Consider the following 26450-nt stretch of genomic DNA (forward strand, 5'->3'; position numbering starts at 1 on the left):
GGTGAGGGGTGGCCACTTGGGGACTCACTGGGTGTCGATTGATGGGTGGTGAGCAATTGCACCGCGGATCATTTGTGTATTCCAATCCTTTTATTATTACTGCTGTCATTTTATTAGTGTTATCATTAGTTTCTTCTTTTCTGTTCTATTAAACTGTTCTTATCTCAACCCAGGAGTTTTACTTCTTTTCCCGATTTTCTCTCCCATCCCACTGGGTGGGGGGGGGAATGAGTGAGCGGCCGCGTGGTGCTTAGTTGCTGGCTGGGGTTAAACCACGACACACAGAGCACAGCTCTGTAAGATCGTTCCTTTGCAGTTACTGTCAACCACCACCTCTCAGGTACCCTCAGGTGTTCGCATCCCCCCTGACAGCGGTTATGAAGTCCTGATCTGCGTATCCCAACAACGCTGTAAATAAGCGGAGCCATGCCCATCTCCTAGAAACTCTTCCACCCTCAAGCAGATTACATACTTGATCCCTGAACTTTCGCTCCACTCGTCAAAGCCATGGCAGCTCTGAACGCCTCCTGTTATCCTTTCTGCACCATTTTACTAAGCAGAGAATCAGAGCCTGTGTGACACGACCCCTCTGTAGTTAGTCCTGAAGGAGTATTATGAGACTGGAGCAGATTATTGATGCAGGTAGAAGTCAACATTATCTGTATAATGTAGATTTACAATGAGCATTTGGATTTAATTTAGTCTTCCAAAAGAACTGGCTAGGAATTTCTTTCAAAGCACTTATTATAACAGACAAACCACTATTGTCTCTTTCGAGTGCTTTATATGATTCCTGGACGTTTTTGGAAGTCTCTGAGGACTAATGGCGACACAGAAACCCCACAACTGCCTGCCAATACTTTTTAAACGATGTTAAAAAGACCATCAGCAGTTGTGCACACTACGTGTCCTTTGGCCACTGGAAAGGCAGTTGAGAGCAGACAGCTGCTGCTGCTGCAGACCACCAGGCTCTGTTTAAATTCTTGGGGGGGGGGGGGGGTGTCACAGTTTTGTGCCAGGCTGCTCTGTTTCACTCATGCTGCCAGTGCCAGGGCAGAAGTACGGAGGGCACCGAGGAAGTCCCTGGGACAGACACCAGCAGAGAGGGCAGAGGAGGAGGAAGCGAGAGGCCACTGGAAGAATCTGGAGTCAAGTTAGTTTAAGAGGAACAGTTGCGCACGCTGCTATTCAGCATCCACCGTTTCTGCTAGAAACAGCAATTATTCAACAGTTAGACCGAGGAAAAAAGAAGACAATTTGAGGAAGCGCCATCTGTTGAGACGATTTCCGCATTCACAGCGCTGTGACCCGCACGCTTTACAGACCCCGGGATCCACAGCAGCTGATGGGATCTCCCCCAGCCGGGTTAACGGCAGCGCGGAGGGAAGCAGCCGGCTGAGCTCACCCCGCCTCCCCGGGGGAAGGCGGCCGGGCCCGCAGCGTCCCGGTCGCGGTCGCGGTCGCGGTCGCGGTCCCGGTCGCGGTCCCGGCGGGCAGAGGCGGGAGCGAGGCCGGGTCGGCCCCGGGGGCGGTGGGGTTTGCGGAGCTGCCGCCCCTCCCGCGGGGGCGGGGACGGGGCGCGTAGATTCCCGGAAAGCGGCGGCCCCAGTTTCGTTTCTGGAGCTTCGGGGCAGCGGCAGCCGGCGGGGGGGGGAATGGCGGGGCTGGCCTCGTCGCCGTCGGAGCCGGGCTTGGTGGCCCTGGAGGAGGAACTGACCTGCTCCATCTGCCTCTGCCTCTTCAGCAGCCCCGTGACGGTTCCCTGCGGGCACAACTTCTGCTCCTCCTGCCTGGAGCTCTGCTGGGCCGGGCTGTCGGCCGACTTCAGCTGCCCGCAGTGCCGGGCCACCTTCGCGGGTCGCCCGAAGCTGCAGAAGAACACGGTGCTCTGCCGGGTGGTGGAGCAGCTCGGGGGCCGCGCCGGGCTCGGGGCGGCGGGGGAAGAGGAGGAGGAGGATGAAGCGGCGGGGCGCGGGGCGCAGGCACCCCAAATCTGCTGCGACAGCTGCCTGCAGGCGCCGGCCGTGCAGACCTGCCTGACCTGCACCGCCTCCTTCTGCTCCGAGCACCTGCGGCCGCACCGGGACAGCCCTGCCTTCCGCGACCACCAGCTCTGCCCGCCCCTGCGCGACCTGAAGCAGCGCAAGTGCCCGCAGCACAACAAGCTCTTCGAGTTCTTCTGCGACCGGCACGGCACCTGCATCTGCTCCCTCTGCCTCCTCGGGCACAAGCTGTGTCCCACCAGCCCGCTGCAGGTGGCCAAAGCCAACGCCCAGGTGAGGGGGTGGGGGGCACCCCGGAGCTCCCCTTCACTCCCCTTTCCCGGGGCCTGGTGGGTCGCTGGGTGCTGGGGTCGCGGGCTGTGGAGCGCCGGGAGGGGAGGCCGGAGCCAGACTTGCGCCGTGAGTTTCCTGCCTGGCCTCGGCGAACCCTTATCCGCCCTCCAACGAACGTCTCCGGAGTCATTCCTTGCGTTTTCCTCCCCTCTGCGAGACGGTGCTCCAAGGGTTCGGGAAGGCACTCTCGTGGAGTCAGGAGATTGCCAGCTCCTGGCTTGGGCTGGGCTGACCAGCGAGGCCCCCACCTCGGTGGGTGTCACCTGCAACCCCGAGCCTCCTCTGCTGCTCACTGTACGGGGTCCGCTGCGTGGCCTTACCGCAGGCCAACCGAGGGACTGTAGACAGACGTTGCTCTCTGGGTGTTCTTAAGAAACAAAGAATTCTAAAAGTAGCCTAGGGAGACCTCTAGCACATAGATAAAAGCCAGGAGGAGGTTCTCCACAGGGTGGAAAGGAAGGAAACATGGCCTTCGTATCTTAGAGCGCAGCTGAAAAGCAGAGGGTAGGAGAGTAAAGCATACTTGAAAAGTTCAGATGGCCAAACTTCCATCTGTTCCATGAGTGTGTATACTGCTTACCCTCAGAAGTCCGCCCTGATTTAGCTTAGCAGCATCGTGAACTAAAGGAATACGTAATTCACATCTGAGCAATAAAAGTCTCAATTAAAATGAGAGGGGTGATCACTAGCATTAACCTAATGCCCAAAGTCCAACCTGAGAGCTAACGTAAAGTCTATTCTTAGCACTGGGACTGCTGTGCTGATGAAAGCACTCGGTTGTTACCAAGAGAGTGAGTCAACAGCGTACATCTTGCTGTTGGGAGAGGTGGAGCTGCTGGGAGGGTGCCAGCTCCACAAGCCACACATGTGCAGGAGATTACTTTTACATCCTATAAGGTTTAAGGACCAGTAGGTTTTAAACCAATAGTACTAAATGCTTACAATGGTTATTTAAAACTTTCTGTAAATACGGTTCTTACTCTGGTAAGCATGACCTGACTGAGAGCAGATACGGCAAATGCTTCTCTGAAATACTTTCTGATCTCTTCTATCGAAGTTGGCGCTGAAGAAGAGACTTGTGGAGCTGCATAATCAGAGTGAAAGAGCTACTCAGGCGATGAACACTGTGAAAACAAATCAAAGCCAAGCTGCTGTAAGTGGGTAACTGTTCAAAATGCGGTCAGGTTGCTTGGCATACGCTGGCCACTGCGTGTTGTTGATGCTTGTACTCCTGCGACAACAGCTGTAGTATTGAGATTGCATTGGCAGGAGAAAATGTTATTGGGAAGGAACAGAAAAGAGGCATTTTGGCAGAGCCAGGCAGCTCCGTGGGAGGTGGGAGTAAACCAGCCATGGTGTAAGGGCTTTATACACACACGTGCAGACAGACCTGGCTTGTAACGGGGCTCAAACCCATCCTTTCCTATTGCACCAGAAGGCAGGTGTCCATGCAGCCCAAGCTAGAGGATTAGTGAGCTGTAACGGCTGCACCAGTGCAGAAATTTGGGATGGCTCTTCCCCATAAATTCCCACAACTAATCCTTGCTCTTAGCTGATGGCCGGGGTTGCTGTTTGTGCTGATGGCTGGATCAGGTACGTCTCCCTTGTGCAATCCTTTCTGAACTGAGTGGTAGAGACCAAGAAACTGAAAAGCTGCCAGTGTAGCACTTCTGTGCTCCTCTGGAACATCTCTTGGAGGACCAGGAATAACTTTGTATTAACCAGAGATGCCACATCTCGGAGGCAGAAACAGCTACAGCCATGTGAGTGGGTGTGCGGTGTCCGAGCTCACGGCGGCACAGCCCCATCCCAGTGCTGGTAACTGCGAGATGGCACGGCTGGCCTGGCCTCTGCCCAGCAGCCCCCGCAGCAGGGGTCTGGAGACCAAGAATTGTCCTGATTCCTTGGGAGTAAACGAGTTTTCTTTCCAAACTGCATAGAAATACATAGCTTTTCTATTGCCTGTTTCAAGTAAGTGAAGCCTACGTGTTCCTCAAAGGCTTTCTCATAGTAGTAGTAGTAAGCAGTACTTTGCCCACAAACTGTTCTTTTGAAACCAGTGTCTGTCTGTTCTTGTCTGCTCCAGGAGACAGCTTCCGAAAAGAAAGATTTGATCAAAAATGAGTTTTTAGAAATTAAAGTTTTAATTGAAGAAAGAGAAACTCAAGCCTTGAAAGCAATTGCAGATGAAGAAAAAAGAGTTAGCAATAAGTTTGATTATATTTACGGTGTTCTGGGAAGTAAGAAGAAGGAAATCAAGTCTCTCAGAGATCAGATTGAGATGGCACTGACTGAAGGCGATGACATTCTGTTTTTGAAGGTAATATGTCCTTTAAATGCGAATCCAATTCTTCATGTTTCTAGAATGCAGAATCAGAAAAACCTGCTGTGGTAGTCCTGCTCTCCAGACACTGTCAGTCCAATGGTAATGCAGTTGTGTGCAAGAACCTGCTATAAAAGGATGTACTGATAAGTACACAAGTATCAGTGAAAGAGTGCTGAAATGAAGTGGTGTCTGGTAACTCCCCCCAATTCAGCCGCTACCTCTGCCGCAAGCAGGGGGGCCAGTGGGTGAGAGGACTCATCTCCGTGAGGTGTTGCGGCTCTGTGCTGTGATGCCGTCTAGCAGATCTTTCTCGCTGCTTCAGATAACAGTTGAGAATTAATGCGTGTGGGTTGCTGCTGATTTTTGCCATGGGTCGTGTCGGACTGTAGCCTTTGCTCCTCTGAATTTGAGATGAATGCACAAACCCCACCCCATTTAAAGTAACATGGTTGTATTTTTCTATGTCTGCTACACAAGGTGGTCTGCATGAGATCTTCCATTTGTCATTTCAGAGAGCAGCAGCACTGCAACAAACACCAACAAAAGACGCTTTTGTTCCTTTAATTGAAATGGACCAAAACTTGCTACATTCCACTTACCAGTCTGCCGTTAACCTTAAAGACGTTGTGAAACTTTCAGCAATTCAGTGTAGGGAGAAAAGAGTGGAAGGTACTGTATCACTGGAGAACTGGCATTTTCTACCTTGGCTTTGAGCTCAAATGAGGGATCTTCCCCCTCCAATCCAAATATCTTTAAAAAAAATTAGTGCAGCAAATACAGTTGTATAATATAAATTATGTCTTCCAACTTCTGCGTTCCTCCATTTCCACACAAAAATGCTAGTCTGGGCTAAACTACGAGAAAAAACGTGCCAGTGTCTCTTCACTTTTATCTGTTCTTGGATAAGCTGATGAGTATCGTCATACTATGCCCTTCTGGCACAGCTCAGCCTTTATTCCTTACAGTAATTCATGTTTTTATTATGTAGCAGGGTTGGATGCAGTTAGGATGTGGATTTGAGGGGAGAAGTAAAACGCTTTAGAGTGATAGGACTATGGTTACCCAACTGTAAAGGTGCTGATCATGTAAGTGTTGTAGAACAAAGCTCTACTTACTGTGTCAAGCAAAAGTATCTTTTGGACTGCAGCATGGCTATCTTCTATGCAGTTTCCATCTCTGTCGAGTATCACTTAAGTTCTATTCACATAACTGAAAAATAAGATTGAAAAATGTCCTTGCTAAAGCATTACTGTTCCTGGCAATACAAACCATTATGTAAAATATCGCTGTTGCAGCAAAACAAACACCTGGGAAAACTAAGACCCCTCCTGTGGCTTCTTCAAACAGAACCTTTGTTGGAAAAAAGCCTCCGGGACCACGTAAGTACTAAAGAACATCATCCCCTCCTAACTATGCTTTTACCATTAAATAAGAATTCAAGCAGTTACCCAAGAGCAGTTTGCTCTAGCAGTGATGCAGTGATTATCTGTAGTGAGCACTTTGGCATGGGAAAGGGAGGGTGTTTGGGGCTATTGAGTGATGGATGCCTTGTGAGCTGTAAAGCAGCAAACTGCACATATAGAATGGTGTGTTAGCCTCAGTGTGCGCCTGTAGTGGTGTCAGCGCAGGCTGTAAAGCAAAGCAGAGCTTCTCCCCACTCTGGGTCTTGCAGGTGTTTGTTTCATTTGTACTAAACATCTGTTGGCTTATTTGATGGATTTGTATGTATTCAGTCCTGCTTATCAGCTGTTCATGTTCTGTTTTTTGTCTCACCCACCCTGCCAAGAGCATACCCACAAAGAGAAAACCTTTCACCAGGCTCAAGCAACTTTGCAGGTGGAGGCAGATACCAGTAAGTGGTGATTAACAGCAGCCTTACTCAGACATTTTGCTAGCCACACCTTGCCTACAGTCTAAGGCTGAGGTGACAGAGACAGTCATTATGGCACGTTATATGGGGGCCTTTCAGAGTTGTTTTGTCCAAATGCCAGTATTAATGTGGCACTCCAGCCTGTTTGGAAGATCTTCCATATTCTCTTTTTGAAATAAATCCAAGTGTTAAGAAACTAATATTGTTATTTCCACTGGGCTCTTGACACATGGTCCTTTCCATTCACAAGTCCTGGGTGTGGAGCACTCAGTGGGGTCTGTTGGGGATGCTGGAGCTGAATGGACTTGTAGCTCCTGTTGCTGCACTAGAAGTTCAGTTGTAAAAAGAAAAGGAATAGTCTACGTGCCTCATGGGAACAGGCTTATTACCACTTGCCCTAATATGCTGCATCCTGGAGTAGAGATGAAGCTCCTTCCAGGCTTATGACCCTGTGAATTAGGAAGCAAATAGTAGGTTGTGCTTCATGTATAGCTTTCCAATATGGGTGTGTTTGTATATGGCTTCAACATGCTGGACTGTCAGCTTAAACTACTGCTGCAGCTTCAGAAGAGCCATGATGATGGTGTTACAGCTGGCATAGTGTATCAGTGGCTTTGCAGTCTCAGTAGAACTCACAGTTCACTTTTTTTTTTTTTTCCCCCTCCAGAGGAGAAAAAGAAACCTGTTAAAGTTGGTGAGTCCAAACTTTCAGCATACTTATTCTAACTTTCATTGACTGCTCTTATAATTATAAGTATATGGTCACTAGTGTTGGTGCATTAAGCAAAAGTTCACCTCTTGCTCTGAGAAGGCTCTTACTAGTCACTGTGAGAGTGATCAAGCACGGAAAGAGGTTGCCTAGAGACAACAGGGGATTTTCAAAACTTGACAAGACAGTGAGCAACCTGAGCTAATATTGAAGTTAGCCCTGCGTGTGGAGCAGGAGGCTAGACCAGATAACCTCTAGAGGTCCACTCCAACCTGAATGTGTCTGTGATGGTGTGTTAAGCATGCAGGGTTTCTTCCCAACTGGCCAAACTCTCTTTTCTTCTGTTGACACAGCACCAACCACAGGAACACTAAATGCTGCAGCTGTCGTTTCAACTAAAGAGCTTATTGACAGCTTTCTGAAGAAATCCAGAGAGGAGCTTTTGCAGTGTAAGACACCCAATGTTACATTACTTAAAGATGAACTTTCTGCACTTACTGCACTGGTCTTATGTGCCCTCTGTAGTTATTTGACAAAAATACTTTTGAGCGGTTTTAGTTAGCTTAGTAGGTTATCAGCTGGTTGTTACAAATGAAGGAAACTTTTGGAGGAAAAGGAGGCAGGAGGTTTCCAAGTGGTTCTTTTGTCAGATGAATCAAATTTATCTTTGGTGTTCATCTATCTTTACAAAGGTAAATGGGGTTTTCTCAGTAATGACTTTGGTTTCCCCCAAAATGACTGCATTAGGGTAGCCTAGAAATATGATGTAACGCACTGGATTTTAATTTGAAATGAAATGCAGGCTTTTATGCGAGCCCATGATGGCTTGCTTAAGATGCTATACCAGATGGTATACAATCTGGTATACTTTTTGTTGCCAGATAAGCAATCCCCTTCTTCTGCCAGCATATATTTGGGTGGGGAAGGAATCCCATAGGGATGCAGGAAGGAAGGAAACTTGTCCTCCATTTGCCTGCTGTGTAACACAGAGCTGCAGTTGAACTCAGCAGCTATTACTGTGGCCCTAAGAACTGTCTGTGCTGTGGAGGAGAGCAGAGCAGGGAGATAAACACATGTAGGAACAAGTGCCTAGGCAGGACAGTATAAATAAAAGTGCTTTGCTCTTCAGGACCTTCAAACGATTCATGTCATTGCAGATGCTGCTAACATCACGCTGGATTACAACACAGCACATAATAAAGTGATTCTGTCTGAGAGATACACCAGGATGTCTGTCTCGGACATCCCCCAGAATTATAATCACCACCCTCAACGCTTCATCGATTGTTTCCAAGTGCTGGGGTTCCAGTGCTTCAAAAGAGGCATCCACTACTGGGAAGTGGAACTGCAGCAGAACAACTTCTGTGGCATTGGCATCTGCTACGGCAGCATGGACCGGCAGGGGCCAGAGAGCCGCCTGGGGAGGAACAGCAGTTCTTGGTGTATTGAGTGGTTTAATTCCAAAATATCGTCTTGGCATAATGATGTTGAAAAGTGCTTACCCAATGTGAAGGCTACCAAGATTGGTGTGCTGCTCCACTGCGAGGGAGGGTTTGTGATTTTCATGGCTGTTGGGGAGAAGCATAACTTGATCTATAAATTCAAAGCCCAGTTTACTGAAGCCTTATACCCTGCCTTCTGGTTATTTTCTAGTGGCACTGTTCTCTCTCTCTGCCAAATGAAACAGTAAGGTCTTGTATCTTAACTTAGTTCACTTAAGTACTTGCATGCAGATAATCAGTCCTGTGGCAACTCTTTGTATGTCTTAGTCTAAGAAGTCTTGAAGATTGAGATGAAAATTATTAACTCTTTTAAGCTGTTTGGGAAATCTGCTGATTCTTTGGTCTGAATTGCTAAAGCCTTGAGATAGTGATTTAGTAAAACACTGATGATGGTAAAAACTACAATGAAAAGTTTTGCAGAGCCCTTAATTGTCCTTCTAAAAGCAAAGTTATGATATGAACCATTGTTAAATGTCTTCAGTAGCTGCTGTGGCTTCTGTAGTTTGCTGTAAAGGATGCCCAGAATTAATTTTCAGGTCTAAATGTGTTTCACAGGTAGCAGTAACCACTTTGAGAGTGAAACAGGAAGAATTCTGTGACAAATTCAGGTTCCAGGCTTTGAGGTAGGTCTCAGTGTTGCCTTTTTCTCTATACATGGACCATTATCCAGTCAGGATTTGCAATACATGTGTTCTCAGTGTATGACTCCATGAGATGGTACAAAATGAACTATTAAAATCCGTAAGTTCAGGTCTTATGACGCTAAGTTATAAAACCCAATACGACAAATCTCATCAGAATGGAAATGCAGAGACTTTTAGCGTTGATGGATAAGAAATGGTGCCAGAATCACCAGGAAATAAACTACATTGGCAATACACCAGAGAGTCTTCAGGAAGACATCCTGCAGAGCAGTAGTGTGCACCCTGTAATAATATAGTTTGTGAGATGAAGCATTCTGTCTCATGTTCTGACCCCGAACATACTTCACATCACACTGAAGGCTCTTCAGTGGTTTTTTTATGTGCTGAGTTGTTCAGGGAGTGCATTTTTGGCTTGCATAGGGAGCATAAATGTGCTGTTCACTTAAAGCAGGGTCTCCTGTCATAAAGCTTTTCCTCTTTGTGAGGCAGGATATTCTCTGCTGGTGTATCTTTAGTTGTTCAGGTGGTAGAAACTGGATTTCCTACACGTTATTGGGACTCTGATTTGAGGAGTCTCAAGACACTGTGCACAGTACCTAGAAAATGCTGTTTCTCTGCGTGAAGGCTGTGGGCAGACAGGTGAGTCTTTTGAAATATGCAGGGAATTAGCTCAAAGGAGAATATACAACCATTCCCACTGGGATGGATTTTTAATTCTCTTGGTCTTCTTTGCTTTGGTTGTGGTATGTTTTCAGAAGTCCTCGCCATGCACAGAGGAATCTGTACTTCTGCATTTCTTACAACTTTAAAACAAACAGTAGGCAATCAAGGTATTTGGATCTCATAGTTATTGGGCCTGTATCTTGTTGATGCCTCTGGACTTGCTACGCTAGCTCTTGCTTCTTGTGGTAGCCCATGAAGAACAGGGAAGCTTACACAAGAGAATTCCTAGACTTGGATTTGTAAAACTTCCCCTTATGGGAGCTGGTGAAATAAAACACAAAGCTACGGCTGGCAGCTTGGAAGGGAATTGCTAGAAGGCTCAAAAGAACCTCTGTGACTACATTTCATGTTAGCCAAAGTGCTTTAGAGAAAGACTTGTAGGAATTCAGGCTTGGTGTCTCTATTTTTACTTGGTTTGTAAACTCTTAGTACTTTGTCAATGATAGCATATGTCTGATAAGATGCTTCCATTTCTTTGGCCAGAATAGCATATGGAATGAATGGTGGACCTAAAAGTGCCATGGCTGTCTTTGGAGTAGTTGTACTATCTCAAGGGTGCCACCTTTCCAAAGCACAGTCAGCACTAAAACTACCAAACTAAGCAGAACAATTCAAAAGGTGCAGAAGGGGGCTGTGTCCTGCTAGGAGCCATCAATGAATGCAAAGCTTTTTTTCTGCTCTTCCAGTTTTTCAGCAGTGAGGGACAAGAGCAATTTCCTCTGAGAAATCCTGTCCCTTTAGCTGCTTGGCTGTGCCACAGGGCTGCAGATCCACTCAGCAGGGTGCTGAAGGGGTACTCTGTCCCCTTGTTCATGGGGGAACAAAGTGCTCTGGTGGTTTGTGCAGTGGAGAAAGTCCATGTTTTCTATTGCTTACTTCTTGACTTTAAAAGGGTGTTAATATTAACCTCCAAGTCTATGGGCTTCTTTAGCCATCGTCTGGAGTGATACTCAAGCAAAGTAAAGAACAGCTCTTACTGCACCATGTAGGACAAGGCTGGATTCTTTAAATGTGACATTGGTGTATGACCAACAGTATATAACACATTAGGTGTTCTGGATTACCACAGGCAGTGAAACAAGTATTCCTGATTCTCTTTTTTGGTTGTTTTCTTTTGTGCTGTGCATGACTAGAAATGATAGAATGAGTTTCTGTTGATTTGGAATGAAGTGAGAAATGTGTAACTAAATTGCTCCACTTGTGAAAACTTACTTTAGTTAGCTTCAGATATCTTGGATATATTGAAACATTGGGGTGATACTAGTTACAGTGTGATAAAAGATGGTTCAAAAGCCTCTTCAGCACAACTGAAGTGTTTTTACTCAGCCAGTAACTATCAGAGCTGTACTGGTTTTAAACAAAATGTAGATACAAGCATGTGGTTTAACTACACTTCTCTTTTTAATACTATAAAGAACCCAACTTATCCAGTCTAGAAAAAAGACTAATTCTGGTGTTGTTAAAGTCATGAGGGTGTAGAATGATTTGCATATTAATGTACAAGTGCCTACTGAAAATACATTAATCAGTTTAAATTTAAGCCTTTCTTCAGTTAAACACATGAATAAATACTGTAATTAGAAAAAGAAATGCTTATGTAATTATAAACCTGTTGATTGTACTGATATATCAGCCATGTACTTCAATATGTATACTATATGTTATTTCATATAGATGTGTCAGCTAGACATCCTTGTCAGGGCAATAGACATAGATTTTATGCCATCTGTTTTATGACTGTGCCTGTAACTGTTTTAGAACTTGACTATCGTTGATCTTTTCAGCTGTAAGGTGAATTAATTGTGGTATTTTGAATTCAATAAATATTCATGGTAAACCCTAACTCTAAATGTTTTGTTCTGTGCTCAAAGTTGAAGCAAGCAGTAAGGAAAGCAGAAAAAAAGATGCTATAGCGTACAAATAACAAGTCTTTTACTGCATAACTCACTGAGTTATACAAGAACTGGGGAAGATAGAAAAGAAGGAGAGCTGCATAGGCTGTGGTATCCTCTGGACTGTCAAATGCCATCCTAAACTGTCTCTTTCACCTGAGCTATGCACCCTTTACCAGTAATGCTGCATCCTAGCCGAGGATGAGGGGAACATCCTATCCAGTAAATGAAACTGGAGACCTTTTCAGGTAAGCAAAAACATGGTCATCAGCTGGGGGAAGATGAATGACTAAGGAGTCAGTATGTGCAATGGGACTGCTTAAAAAAGCCTTAGGTGATGTCCAGCATCTGCCAGCTTAAGTTATATCTGGAAGCAGCAATAGGTGATTGTCGTGGTTTAACCCCAGCCAGCAACTAAGCACCACGCAGCCGCTCACTCACTGCCCCCCCCATCCAGTGGGATGGGGGAGAAAATCAGGAAAAGAAGTAAAACTCCTGGGTTGAGATAAGAACGGTTTAATAGAACAGAAAAGAAGAAACTAATAATGATAATGATAACACTAATAAAATGGCAACAGTAAGTAATAAAAGGATTGAAATGTACAAATGATGCACAGGGCAATTGCTCACCACCCGCCGACCGACACCCAGCCAGTCCCCGAGCGGCCAAATCACTGCCTCCCCCCCTTCCCAGTTCCTAAACTAGATGGGACGTCCCATGGTATGGAATACACCGTTGGCCAGTTTGGGTCAGGTGCACTGGCTGGGCATGAGAAGCTGAAAAATCCCCCACCATAGTCTAAACACTACTGAGCAACAACTGAAAACATCAGTGTTATCAACATTCTTCACATACTGAACTCAAAACATAGCACTGTACCAGCTACTAGGAAGACAGTTAACTCCATCCCGGCTGAAACCAGGACAGTGATGATTCCTAATGTTACTCGGTGAAATCAAACTCAAGGGCATGTGGTTTGCAAGCTGCTGCCTCGCTATATGGCCAGTGGAAAGCAGCTCCACAGGGAGCTGCTCTTGTGTCTCAACAGACTTTTAAAAATTAGCCAAAACAAAGGCACCCATAAAACAAGTTACAAATAGACTTTTCCACTTGAAGTTCTACAGATGAGTTGTTAGGCTGATGAAGGTTTTGGGGAATAAAACCTCCAAAGAGCTCCCAGAGAGTCAGACTGGTATTGCTTGATCAGCAGTGGCAGGTAGTACATAAATTAGAAAAAAAATATCCTCATCTTCACTAACTACTGGTGCCATGATGTCCCTGGGATTAAGAAGTCAGTTAGGTCTGCCAAAGAAAGACAAATAGATATTTTGAGCCTGCATAAACTTGACTGTGACTGCAGCCTGGGTCTTGAGCAGGTACTGAAACCCCAGAGAAGTCATTACTCATACAAGGTCTGTTTTCTTACTTGCTAATGTAATTTCCCCTTGATTTAGCTTTGTGATCACTTTTTCACAGCAAAAGGAACAATACACTTGGACTCCGAATCATATTCTCTGGGAACATACATAAAAACGTTTATCAGATGTTTCCTAATACTTGTTTCTCTTCCAAAAATAAAACTGTATTTGGCTAGTGTTTAACAGACCATGTTTCTATACCCAGTTCTCTAACTCCCTCCCATCTCTTCCCCCCTTCCTAATTCCTTCCCAATTGAGTGGCTGCTACTTCTCCAATAATATGTCAGTTAAAAACATGTCACGGTGTGGTCATTGTATGACTCCTATTCAAAGTTCATGTCATTTAAACTTTCATTGGCAGCTATTTTGTTCCATTAAAAAGTTCAAGACAGCAATTTGTGAATCTTGCTCAGCCAAGTAGAACTGTGGAAAAAAAGGAGTTATTTCAAAAGTCAATTAATTGCAGTCTGTCAGAGTGCTCCTCATTCAGTTTTTTTCCAGGCCTTGTCATGGGCTCACATCTGTCAGCCCTGTGTTTCCCAGGCTGCTATCGGATGCCGTTACATTGAAAATAATGGGTTTATTCACACCATTTATTGGACTTTGTGTGGTAGACACATATGTATATCATTTTACGGTGTAACAATTCAATTTACATAAAATATAGGCAATTATGTGAGTCTGGCCAAAGCACTAAGGGAGGCTGGGAGGAGCCACCATTAAAATAATAAAAGCTAATTGAAAAGAGGCAGATAATTTAGGTGAAAATACCATCATGAGCAATTCTTGATCCTGAATTAGTTCAACAGAACGTTAAGGAGGCAAGTTAGCTGTATTTTGTCTGTGTTTGTATTAAACTCCTTAATGTTTTTCAATGTAAGAAAAGAATTTGTACTTCTTACAGCACCTACGTTCCATTTTAAAAATCAATTAGTACTTGGTGGAGGAAGAAAGGGGTGGTTTTTTTGCTTTAGGGTTAGGTTTTTCCCCTAATTCAGAGAGAGTTTCCACCTTTGTCTGTAAGGGAATTTTGTGCCCTAGAAGCCTGATCCTGCAAATCCTGCTTTTATTCTCCTGACTGCAACAAGGTAATTCATGTAGGGTTGCATTTATATGAAGTTGAATACAAAGTTTTAGATCAGATTATCAGCAACACTTTTCAATTAAGTGTAACAGGTTTTCTTCTGGAGTCAGGAATATTGTTCTTGCAAAAGTAAATCTAGGATTCAGGTTAAGCATTCATTTTGCATGAAACTGATACTCAAGCAGTTTGGCTATCCTTGATCTTGGCTCTGTAATAGGTAAGGACATTACAATTTTGTTGTAACTTCTCAAGTTCATAGTGAAGAGGGCTGTTGCTCTGTGGCACGCTGTAATGATTGGTCTGACAGCAGACCTGGAGCCCCCATATTCCCTGTTGGCCCCTGATTCATTTCAGGTACTTGCCTATGATTGGCAGTGAAAGTATTCCTTTAACTAGTGAGATATTATTTCCCTGGAGATAGAATTATATCCTGAAACAAAATTATAAATATGTTAAGTATGACTGTACTGATTACAGGAGCATGAATTACATATCTCTAAACTATTACAGCAGCGTACTGAAACCAAAACTCATCACTTTGAAATGAAGAAAAGCATTTAGAAATACTAGAAATACTTTTAACTCTGACTCTCCATGACTATTTTGGAAGCCTTGCTAGATTTCAACAGAATGAGATCAAGACCATTAAGAAGGGAGAAAAGATAGACTCTTGGTCAAGGACAGAAAAAGAGAAAAATTTACTCCTCCTCCCATGTTGAAGTTAAGCATTCAAATCTCAGTGCAGAATGAGCTCCTAGGAGGTGTTAAAACACGGGCTCTCTCACTGACAGCAGAAGGTATTAAATACTTGAGTCAGCAGCAAAACTCAGCATAAACCCCTGAGTTCAAGACTTCGGTGTGCAGCTCCTGTGCCTTCCCGCTAGAACTCTCAAGATCTCTGAAAGCCACCACTTTGCCTTTTTATACTGTGACGGAAGACCTATCGTTCTACTTTGTCATACAAAGAGGGTTCTTATCCTTTTGTTTGAGACAAAAGTTGAGCTTACATTTCAGTGAAAAATACTGAAACATTTACCTTAAAAATAATAATAGAATTGGAGAAAGTGAGCGAATGAGTCAAACCTCTAACAAAGGGAATAAGCCTGTATTCATGTAATTAATTTCCTATGGAATGGTGTGTTGAAAATTCAGTGCATTTGAAACTGCACAGAAAGGCAAGGTAGTCATGAGGAAAAGACCAGCTGCATTAAAAAAGGGCCAAATCCACTCTGGTGTAAGCAGGCAAAACCTCATTCAAATCAGTCAAGAAGACTTAGCCCACAGTGTTTATTCACAAACCTTTACCTCATGGTGTTGGTCCAGTCATTCAAAGACTCATTAGAGATTCTTGCAGCTCTTTTGTCTTTCAACAAACGGCGGGAAACATCCTGTCCCTGTTTTGATTCTCTATCTACACATCAGGCACAAGTCCAGCAAAGAACAAATGATTAAGTGCATAAAGACCCCTGCTGCTTTATGAAATGTTACAGATCAGAAGGATTATGGAAAAGGCTTCACTTCCTTCCTGGAAGAGGCTGAAAGGCTTAAGCTTTCCTCAGTAGAGGTAATTCATTGGGTTAAATTCAACCACAGTAGAGAAAGATGATCACTTGTTTGCTTGCAGTTGTTCACAAATGTGTTTTGACTATAACTTCGGTCCCCCCCTTCCCCATACCAGGTCTAACTCAAATCTTAAAGCTGGCATCCGAATTCCACCAAGAATTGTCTCTCATTGCCTCAACTCTCCATATGTGGAACAGTGATAGTATTTAACCCCTTCTGACCCAATTTCCTGTATGCAGAGTTGGAGAAACTGATCCCCAAAGACTAAAAAAACCCCATGAAGATGAACATGAAGATAATTTTGGCATCCTTACTTTGGTTTTAGGTACCTTTTCCCTGAATACATGAATCACTGTGATTTGGTAAGGCTGCCTGGCCCTATTTATCCATCCTGAAAGGAAGAAAATCCACAGAATTTTTGAGAAACAATTGAATGAAGATCTTGTTTAGTGCCATAAAAGATGCTTTCTCTTCTATATGATTCTTGAGCACAGAATGACAAACTCCTGGGATGCAGAACTTCCTGTAATAGATCTCTGGAACCATACTGATTACGTCTCTTTCAGGATGTCAAGGACTCTTTTGAAAGGCTTTATCATCTATGGAGAGAACAAGCAACAGAACAGATCTTCCATGTAAGATTACTGCTTTATGGAAGATGCTGACTCTAACCATTAAGCAGGAATTATGGTCAGCTGTAGCTTAAACTCCTCATTGCTGTTCTTCACCTCTCAGTCCACCTTTCTGTCTTTATAAATTGGCTTCATTTTTGCTGGTTTGAATGCTTCATGCCCTCAATACAATTGGTCTCTACCTGTTCTTTTGCAAGGGGCAGGGGGCAAATAAAGCAGCGCGCGTGAACTCGGGATACATTCAATGACATACATATTGAAGCACTGGGCATTACAAGCTGCTTGCATAATATGTTTTGTCTCCCTCTGTTCAACCTCTTGTTGTCCAAGAAGACTAAAATGAGCACGTAAATGCAACTGTTGGCTCCTACTATACATAAACTAACACAGCCAGTGCAAGAAAGATAACTCCCCTTTAGCTTTTATTCTACTGTGTCAAAAGAAAGGTAGTTATCTCAACTCTATGCAATATAGGGAGATTATGGTCAAATAGAATTAATATTTCCAACACCCACAATCTCTAACAAGCTCTTCATTACTCTCACCGATTGCAATGATTTCAGGTTGCTCATTGCAAGGCTGACAAGTCCACAGGGCTGTGAATTACATCACCAGATCACATGGGGTTTTAAGCATGTTTTTTCACTTCACACTAGGTTATCTTAGTTTTTCAACCACTCATTCACTAAACTACTTATTTGGTCTAAAAAGAACACACTATTTCAAACGGATGATGCTCTGAAAGCAAATATTATTACATTAATGCTACAAGAAATGGCTAAGGCCCCTTTAAAAGGCAAAACCCCCCACAAGTCTGGCATATACAAATATACAAAATAAGAAGAAATGCAGTACCTCTGATCTATACTAACAGAACATATTTTACCTCATATTTACAGTGCAAATAACAACCAAAGGAGAGTATTCGATTTAAAATCTCAAATATAGCATTGATCTCCAGCTCTCAAAATCCAAGTATTCAGATATCCCTGTACATTCTCCAATACTTTACAAGGGCCAGTTCGCTCAGGTCTTTCCTGTTGTGTACTAAACAATAACTAAAGCTAGATGTGGGCCCAGTACTACAAATACCAAATATTACACTCTCACACAGACAATGCTACAACTAGAACTTCTGATCATTTCAATGCATTTCCCAAACACCTTTTCTCATCTGGTAGTGATACAGTGTTAGTGTTCATATTAGCTAAAGTGCAGTATATCCCTCATTGGCCTGTTTGCACGGGCACAAAATCAGAGGCTGTCAACTGTGCAGAAATCAACAGAGTGCTGCAGAATTGTATCAGCTGTGATTTTGCCCCAGAGGGTTAGTTAATCTTTCTGCTAACATACAGAAGGCAAAAAACCTGGCAAACCTGTCAATTGCCTGAAAGTTTAGTAACTATGGCTAAGACTATAGTTAGCATTAATTTAAAAAACCCGAAAACCAACCAACCAAAAACCAAAGGAGCCATTTGGAAGGGAAATCAAATAGAGATAGGGGAAGAGAGAAAAAAATCTAGACAAGAAGCACATAGTAGGTACATGGAGCAAAAGACATTAGAGAGAATTTTGTAATACTGACCACAAGCTGCTTTCTAACCACAAAAAAGACAACCCTTTCAAAATTCAGAGTTATTTTGTGAGGCAAAGAAGATGTGAAGAAGGAGAAATTAATGCAGCTAATGCAAATGTGGATTAAAAGTCAGTTTTCAGGGCTCACAGAGCCATTATCTTCAGGAAATTCTCCAGGCTCCAGTTTTGGTGAAATTGTTAGCTTTAGTCCTTGGTTTTAACCCTACTTCAGATTCAGTATCCAAAAACTGCGCTGAAGTTTTTCAACTCTCAACTCCAGTGTCACTCCTGTCAGTTGAGCTGAAACTCACATGGGTTGGCTCCTCTTTCTCTGGCAGCCCGGTAAATGAACATGAAATCTTTAAACCGAGGAGCACAGCCCAACCAAGCTTCGCCAAAATGTTCATTTCCAGTGAAAAGGAAATCTCCACCTCCCTTCTTCACCTTGCATTGCAGCAGGGTTCGTATAGGGCCTCGCCATTCACCACTTGCTTCGTCCTGCTGGAAAATTCTGTTTTTCTGCCTGTAGACTTTCTGGACGCTGACATCAACCTGTGACATGTGGTTCTCTGAATCGTGGGAAACATTTCGGATAGATCCTTTCACCACTAGATGTGAAGAAGATAGGAGTTGGTTATGAAGCAGCAGGTAAGTAGTTCAGGTACTAGGAGTTCACTGAATGAAATAATTGGAGAAACAGGTTTGTTGTGCAGTTTGTATGCCTACCACCTACAGGTGGACACATTTCTGAGCTTACACTGCATCCTTTACACAGAGGATCCCTACACAAACAGTGCTATGTGTTTGGAAGCATGCTTTATGACTACGCAAATCAGCTACATCTGAGGAGAAAGCATGTAACTTGCTTGATAATGCAAAGAAGCAGTAAAGGATAAAAAAAGCACATGAAAAAAGGTCAGCTCAGAGACTCAAGTTTTTTCAGTCTATATTCCAAAATGATGACTGTCACAGACTACATCCTTCCTGTCTCCATGGGACTCTGAAGTTTTCCTTTGACAGCAGTAACAGAGGTTGATCCAAGAAGAATTAGAATATGATTTGATTGGAAAAAATAAGAGCTTGTTAAATGCTTTTCATTTAAAGGTTTGGGATTTTTCTCCCTCAGAAAATGGCATTCATCTGTCCATCAAAAGACACTTTGGGAGCTGATGAACAACGTGCAGAACTTTTAGAGTGGCTTTATCTGAAGCCTTATTTAAAAAATCACACAGCACACTTGTACCTCCTTTTCCCAAAGTGATCCTAGCTGTTTTCTGGGAATGAAAGCATAATAAGCCATAGTCTTTCTGACTGAAAGCATCCTTTGCATCAACTGTACAGAGAATGAAACATCCCATCTGACAGGTGTTTGCTTGTCCTGAAGCCATCTTTCTCATTTCTCATCGCCCTCATTTTTCACAGCAATCAATTATTTGTCTATTAACTAAACGAATTTCCATCCCATACCCAGAGAAGGCTCAGAAAGAAACATGCCACCATTCGAGCCAAGAACTCTTGAGCAAATGAGAGGTTACCAATGCAACGGGAACATAACCATGCTTCTGCCACAAAACTCGTTCATTCAGGTACGGAGAACTCAACAACCCAAGAGGCAGAAAAAGCTTATTTCTGAAGTCTCTGAGAACTTTCTCATTTCATTCAATTTCCAAGGGAATCCAGAATTTTGTGCAACAGATGTCTCTGTTCTCTGTCTCCCTCTTTGTGTGATCATTTTTAATCAGATGCAGTCAAGTCTATTGACAAGCTATAATGCACTTGTTCCTGGTGCTCCAAGTTGCTCCTGCACTGCTCGGGGCCTAGTGACTGAAGACCTCCATCTTAAGAATAACTATAAAGCCCCTATTCACTCCCAGTGCCATTTACACTTTCATTAGCAGCTATTTTCTCTAATCAAAAAAGTTGATGATAGCGATTTGTGAGCTTAGGGCAAGGAAGTCAGGCCATAAATAGAGTCAGTTCAAAGGGCTATTTCTTCTGCTCTGTTGCTGCTGTAAGTGTAAGTGCCCCCCATTGTGTGCCTGGGCCTCCACATCTGTCAGTCTCTGGTCTTTCAGGCAGTGCAGAGGGACAGCACCTCGCATGGGAACTGATAACTTCATCAAATAGAAACAATGCGCTGGATTGCGTCAATTAATTTAGAAGAAGAAGAAAAATTACCAGCTAAGGAGCACTCTAAGGGAAGCATGCTCTACACTCTGTTTTTGTATTAGCATTTGATTTTATCAGTAGCCTTGAAGCATGGCAACCCCTAGTAGGAAAGCAATAATTTGGTGGGTTTTTTTAAAAGTTGAATAGGGGTAAATATCGCTCACAGTTTTATTTCTTTACATAGGTACATTTACAGCAATGTAATTGTTGCTATGTGGAGAGGCAGCTCTACTGCTTGATCTATTGGACACAATCAAAGAGGTACAAACTTTCATGCGTAAATCTATGGGAATAAAATGAACAAATCGTGATAGAAAGAAAAAGAAAAAAATTATATTGCATTATTAAGTAGAGAAAATGGAAAAAGCTTTTAATGTACCATCCTATCAGTATTTCTCATCTTATGGAATATTAACTGCTCTGTTGTCTCATAAAGCATGAAACCTAATGAGTATGGCACTGAAGGAAGTTTAAATCACCTGAAATCCTTAGCTAAGTTAAAACAACTCACTACCTCTGTAGAAAAAGAACTAGGAAGCATGCAAATCGTGAGGGAAGAGAGAGGGCATATTCATCAATGGGGAAAAAACCAAACCCAACAACGGATGAAGGTAATAAAAAGGAGTATACAAAGCACGTATAACCTGTGTGTATGTGTATCTAGATGCATGTGACTGATACATGTGAGAGTGAGCAGCACACTTGTGAGAATTACTTTCAGTTTGGTTTTATATCGTAACCTTTCTGCCTGCAGGAAATAAGGACCTTATAAGAAAGCTTCTCCCTTCTAGGTTTCATTTCCCCCCCCATTCAAATTCTGTCTCACACAGCTAGTTTCTTTCTTGGATCGGAGAGTACAGTCATGACATTATTTTAAGAAAAGCAGCAAATAAATTCAAACAATCAATACATAATTAAAGGCAGAATGACTTCCCTTTAGTCAGCTTACCAAAATCACTGCTGCAAATGGCCATAAGAAGTTCCATGTTGTCACAAGGACGGCACATAGCTAGAAAAAAAACCCACTTAGTTACTTATAATACTATACTATATCTCATTGCTAAAGGACTGGTTAATTATGAGAGGAAATGGGGCAGAACTAGTAGCTTAAAGAGCATTATGATCAGATGCAAACAAAAATTCTTGTTATGCAAATAAAACTGAAGGAAAGAAATAAACACAGAGGATTTGTAAGAGTCATTGAGCGACAACAGGGCCTGATAGCACATAATCCCTTGAACAACTGATGAAGCATGCAAAAAATACATCAGAAAACACAGCACCTGGCACGTACCTCCCCTCTATCATTTTTCAACCTTTTCAAATTTGGTTCTGTTTTGACAGAAAGAGGGAAAGGTCCTCCTATATTACTTGTGGATTATGAAATACAAGAATAAAGACAAGCATCTACATGTGTGCTGGGAGTTACAATGACTTCAGACAATTTGCAGCTCCAGAGCCAGGCAATACTCCAGTATTGCCGACTGAAAGATCAGTAATCCAGTGTGGATGTGGTTGAATTTTATTCCAAGTGTGGGGGAGCAGCATAAGTCATTCAATATATTAGTGATAAAAGAAAACACCCCACATCACATCTGAAGCCTTCATGAGTCTAACACCAGGTCGTAGGGTTCACCAAATCCCTTAGGCTCTGCTCCCCCATAAAAGTAATTTGTTATCCACACGCTTGGTATATACCCCGTTTGTTACCAAAAGCTCCTGTCTTGAGTACTGGGCAGTCAAGCCAGTGATCCTATTAAGCACTTCCTAAAATAAGCACGTTCCCTGAGTTAATGCCATGAAGCTCCAGCAAACAGCAAAGCAGCACATTGAGCGGGTTAACAAAGAGGAGAGGACAACCCAAAAGTACTACAGCTGCTCTTCTTATTTAACCTCTCCATTTTACAGGCAGCTTCTTGCCATTGCAACATGGCTTGAATACTCCCCTTTTTAACAGGAGGTTGGCCCAGGGTATTCTTTATTGGGGCAGCAAGGATGTAACAGCAACAGTAGGTGGGTCCTGATTTTTCAGAACTGGGATGGATAAGAGCCCTCTTCAGCCTCAGTGCTCCTTGGATACATAAATGTGTGTGTATGTGTGTGGATAAGCACTATTAGGTACAGGATTATGTTGGTGTAAGAATAGGAAAGAAAGGTAAATGAAGTTTCAAGCAATTTAGACAGCTAAACCTGTTTTCAAAAGATCATTTTAATTTCCAGCAACTATCTTGAGACCTTGGGTTCCTGATGAATTTAAATACCTTCTGAACATGGGTTTAGGCTCCTATAACCCACTCAGGCATTCTCAGTTATGGTACCGCCAGGGGCTGGGGACACCCATGATCACAGTGCATACGTCCAGGACCAAGCTGGCTGCTAACAGAGAGACAGAGTTTCTCTTTACATTGCAGTGTTCCCTCCTGTGCCTACAGGATGCCCCTCACAGTGGAAATCTGAAAACATACCGCACCCACTGAAAAGTCAGCAAGCTGGCAGAAAGACCTCCCTTGCAACGACAAACCCCTCAGCCAAAACAGCTTCTGTCACTAGGGACGCACTGGCAAGGTCAACGGGTATCGGATGCCACCTTGGATCTCCCCCATATTGGAGCCCCGAGGCTGGCCCTGCTCTTACCTTCAACCACTGCCATCTTTTTGAATTCGGGGCCAGCAGCACCCTGGTTGGTCAGCAGCTCATACTGGAAGCTGGCCGTCCGGCGGCTGATGTCCCTCTGCGGGCTGGCCTGCAGGAAGAGGGCCACTCGTTGTGGCGTGCGGGCACTGAAGCAAGAGACGTGGTGGGGTCGAGTCCCTTCTGCCTCGCTTACCACCAGGTGCAGCTGCCCAGCACGTTCCACGTAGATGCTGGCACCCTGGAAGTCACTGGCAGGCTTGATGCAGACAGTGGTGCGCCGGGCACTGGAGAGGTTGGGCTCCAGAACGACACGCAGGGCTCGCGCTGGGTACATCCATTCCAGGGAGCCCTCGGTGCAGCGCAGATGGACCTGCTCCACCGCACGGGAACGGGGCTCCCAGCTCAAACCGCTGCCAAGACAATACCATCAGTCCGTCACTAACGATACCCACGGCACAGGCAGGACAGTCCAGCAGTCACTGCCACGCTGGCTGCCCAGAGATACAAGTCCTGCTGCCGCCTCCGACTCTATCCTAATGACTCTTAAGCTAATTTTTTCCAGCTGGGCTGCCTTCTCTCCCTCACCTCCCACCACGGACAGGAGGAGGATCGCTCACACCTGGTGCTGCACCAGGGAGCAGGGAAAGGAGCCTCGGTCCCTTTCGCCTACCTGCAAACCTGTGCTTGGATGCCTGCAGCATCCAGGAAAAAATGACAGAGGGAAACTTCTCTCTGCTAAAATAGCAGCAAAAACATTCTGTGCGATAGGACTGGGCAGTGCTCTGGAAAATCCCGCCTGCAGGTGGGTAGGGGTGAGAGCTGCTGACTCGCAGCAGGAGCTGCCCCGAGAGTACTCATGTTACATCTGAAAAATTTGGTTTAAAAGGCTGAATTTCTAAAATTACTTTTAACGTTTCCCATAAGAATTCACGAAGAAAACGTTTGCAGTCAAAGCCGGCTGTGCCGGCCCTGCTCCTGAGCTCTTCCTCAAGCTGGTGCAATTCCACTGCTTTCGGAAAACCAAGTCCGTAACAGCGGAATTAGGTTAAAAGACGGAGACAACAAAACTCAGAGGAAAGGGACGTAGGTCTTCAGAAAGCCCTGCTGCCTATTTTCCTGTCAAAACTCACGACGACAAACCGCCAGCCGAGGCGCAGCAGCCGCCCTCCTCAGCCGGACCCGGCCCTTCCCTTCCCGCACCCAACGGGCGAGACCACCACCCCCCGCCTCAGGCGGCCGCCGGCCCCGCTTAACGGGCCCCCCCGTCCCGTTACCCGCCTACCTGCCCCTCCAGCTGCAGTAATCGGCGGCTCCCGGCCGCTGCCCGCCGCCCGCCAGCAGCAGCAGGAGGGCCAGGAGGCTGGGCGAGCCCCGCTCCGCGGCCATGCCGGGCCCGCCCGGCGCAGAGAGGCCGCGCTGGGCCGCGGGCCGGGCTATAAGGGCGGGAGGGAGGGAGGGAAGGGAGGGGGATGCCGGGGACAGGCCGCGTCCCCCTCCTCCTCCTCCTCCTCCCCTTCACCACCCCGGGTCTCTCAGCGAGCGGCTGCAGGTCCCCCAAAAAGAGTTGTGTGGGGGGGACACGACGGTACCACCGTCCCCGCGTTTCTGTTTTCTTACCGCTGCCTACATCGCACGGCCCCGGCAGCCCCCCTCGGTCTTTAAAAGATTTAAGCGTGATGAATAACGGTTTCTCATCGCAGTTCAGGAGCCAACAAAAATCGTGTCAGCCTAATCAAAGCAAACATGGAATGATTGATGGAAATTCAGTAGTTCTAACTTCTGCTTTCACCAGTACCTTTCAGGGGTCCGCGCACAAGAAAGCGCAAGGGCCTGCAATTATCATGCTAAAAGCCGGGCTGTGCCTGCCAATAATTAGATTTCTATATGCATTGCCCTTTCCATATTTTCAATGAACGACATGGGGAGCTGCTCTTTTGCAGGTCTGAGAGAGCTGGGCTCTTTTCTGCAGCTCTTAAGCGTGGAATTGGGATTTTGCAGCGGGCCGGGGACAATGGCCCTCGGCGCTGCTGGGTGGCACATGCGAAGATCCGCAGGGCATTGTTCCCCCGCGCTGCGACAGCGCCCACGGTCACCAGGACTCTCCGGCCATCTGTTACCTTGTGGTTAGCAGCGTGTTCTCACATTGCCTACAGATGCACAAGGGAAGAGAAGCAGTTTGCCCGCCACATTTCTGCCATTAGGGCTTTTCCTTAAGAGGAAAATGTGTTTGCTAGAGGAGATACCCTGAAATCAGAGCTTGAGCCCTCAAGTGCCTAACACTGGACTCCCTGAATCTTATTTGGACTCCCACACAACCGCTTTACTTTTCATTCACCAAATATTTTACAGTTTTATTATCAAAAGACAGAATTTCAGTCTTACACTATTCTAAGATCCCCTGTTCTTCCCCACACGTACCTGCGGTGTGACTTCTTGCACAACTTTAGCCTAAAGTCTGGCTCAAGTTGGTGCTCTGCACGGTTCACTCCAACAGTTCTAAAAACATTTAAAAACGCATTAAACCTAGATCTTGTATTAACATTAGTGCCAGTGATCCTCAAAGCTCTGTGAAACTATTGTCTTACATCTAAGAAAAAACCTGCTGAATACCTATGCTCTGACCCCATCTTGAATGGAAAACAACACAGAAATAGTCTTTAAAAGGTTTGATTGTGGCATAATATAGGAGCTAAGAGGCCAGAGCCCATTCTCTCTTTTGTGCAAATGAGATTGGGGAACAGAGGAGAGGACTTGGGGAGGGAGCTGACACGATGATTAAGTGGCCACATAGGAAGATTTATTCACTTCCAAAAGCCCAAACTAACCCATCTGCTGCCATCAGGAGAAAGCATTGAGCCACTTGATCTCTGAACACCTTCCAGCAGCAGCACTTCCCCTGCCTGTGGAAAGCCCTGCGTGTATTGTGCTGACTTGTGCTCAGCAGCCCTCCTGCCTCCAGTTTATATTAACACCACACAACACCAAAACATCTCCCATTAAAACTCTTACTCAGAAATTGCTCTTTACAGATAAGATGTAGGCTTATTTCCCCCTTAGACTAAACAAAGAGTGTGCATCACAAACTGTTTTTAAGATGCCAAATCACTGACATTGGTGAGAAGGAATGATTTAGACATTTCATCTTACTATTGAAGCCTGGGGTTTTTAAACCATTTTGAACATATCTCTCACAAAGCCATACAAACTCAGCTTTTCCCCAGGGGTGAATACCTTGAGGAGAAGGATGAACCAGAAGTGGGCAAGCAGCTGCTGAGACATCTTTGTAAGTTACCAAACAGAATTAGTTTTAGCTCTGAATGACATTACCATGTTGTCTAGAATTTTTTCCACGTATCTGAGGTTTGAAACGCT

At 44.7% G+C, this 26450-nt stretch overlaps 2 protein-coding genes across 2 annotated transcripts; one reads left to right on the forward strand and one right to left on the reverse strand.

The window, feature by feature from the left end:
• The first annotated feature begins 309 nt into the window (after positions 1-309).
• Positions 310-11953, forward strand: TRIM25 (tripartite motif containing 25). The gene is made up of 9 exons (XM_075044376.1): positions 310-2276; positions 3394-3489; positions 4423-4656; positions 5175-5331; positions 5958-6041; positions 6449-6514; positions 7200-7226; positions 7595-7690; positions 8399-11953. Exons 1-9 carry the CDS (start codon positions 1656-1658, stop codon positions 8929-8931), a joined length of 1914 nt encoding a protein of 637 aa, XP_074900477.1. The 5' UTR covers positions 310-1655; the 3' UTR covers positions 8932-11953.
• A 549-nt stretch (positions 11954-12502) lies between these two features.
• On the reverse strand, positions 12503-24498 carry LOC142038707 (meteorin-like protein). Its single transcript, XM_075044381.1, has 4 exons — positions 24361-24498; positions 23079-23488; positions 21394-21453; positions 12503-18883 (listed from the first exon to the last, which is right to left on the reverse strand). Exons 1-4 carry the CDS (start codon positions 24462-24464, stop codon positions 18567-18569), a joined length of 891 nt encoding a protein of 296 aa, XP_074900482.1. The 5' UTR covers positions 24465-24498; the 3' UTR covers positions 12503-18566.
• Between the last annotated feature and the right edge of the window lie 1952 nt (positions 24499-26450).

This window comes from Buteo buteo, chromosome 13, assembly GCF_964188355.1.
Source record: "Buteo buteo chromosome 13, bButBut1.hap1.1, whole genome shotgun sequence".
NCBI lineage: Eukaryota > Metazoa > Chordata > Aves > Accipitriformes > Accipitridae > Buteo > Buteo buteo.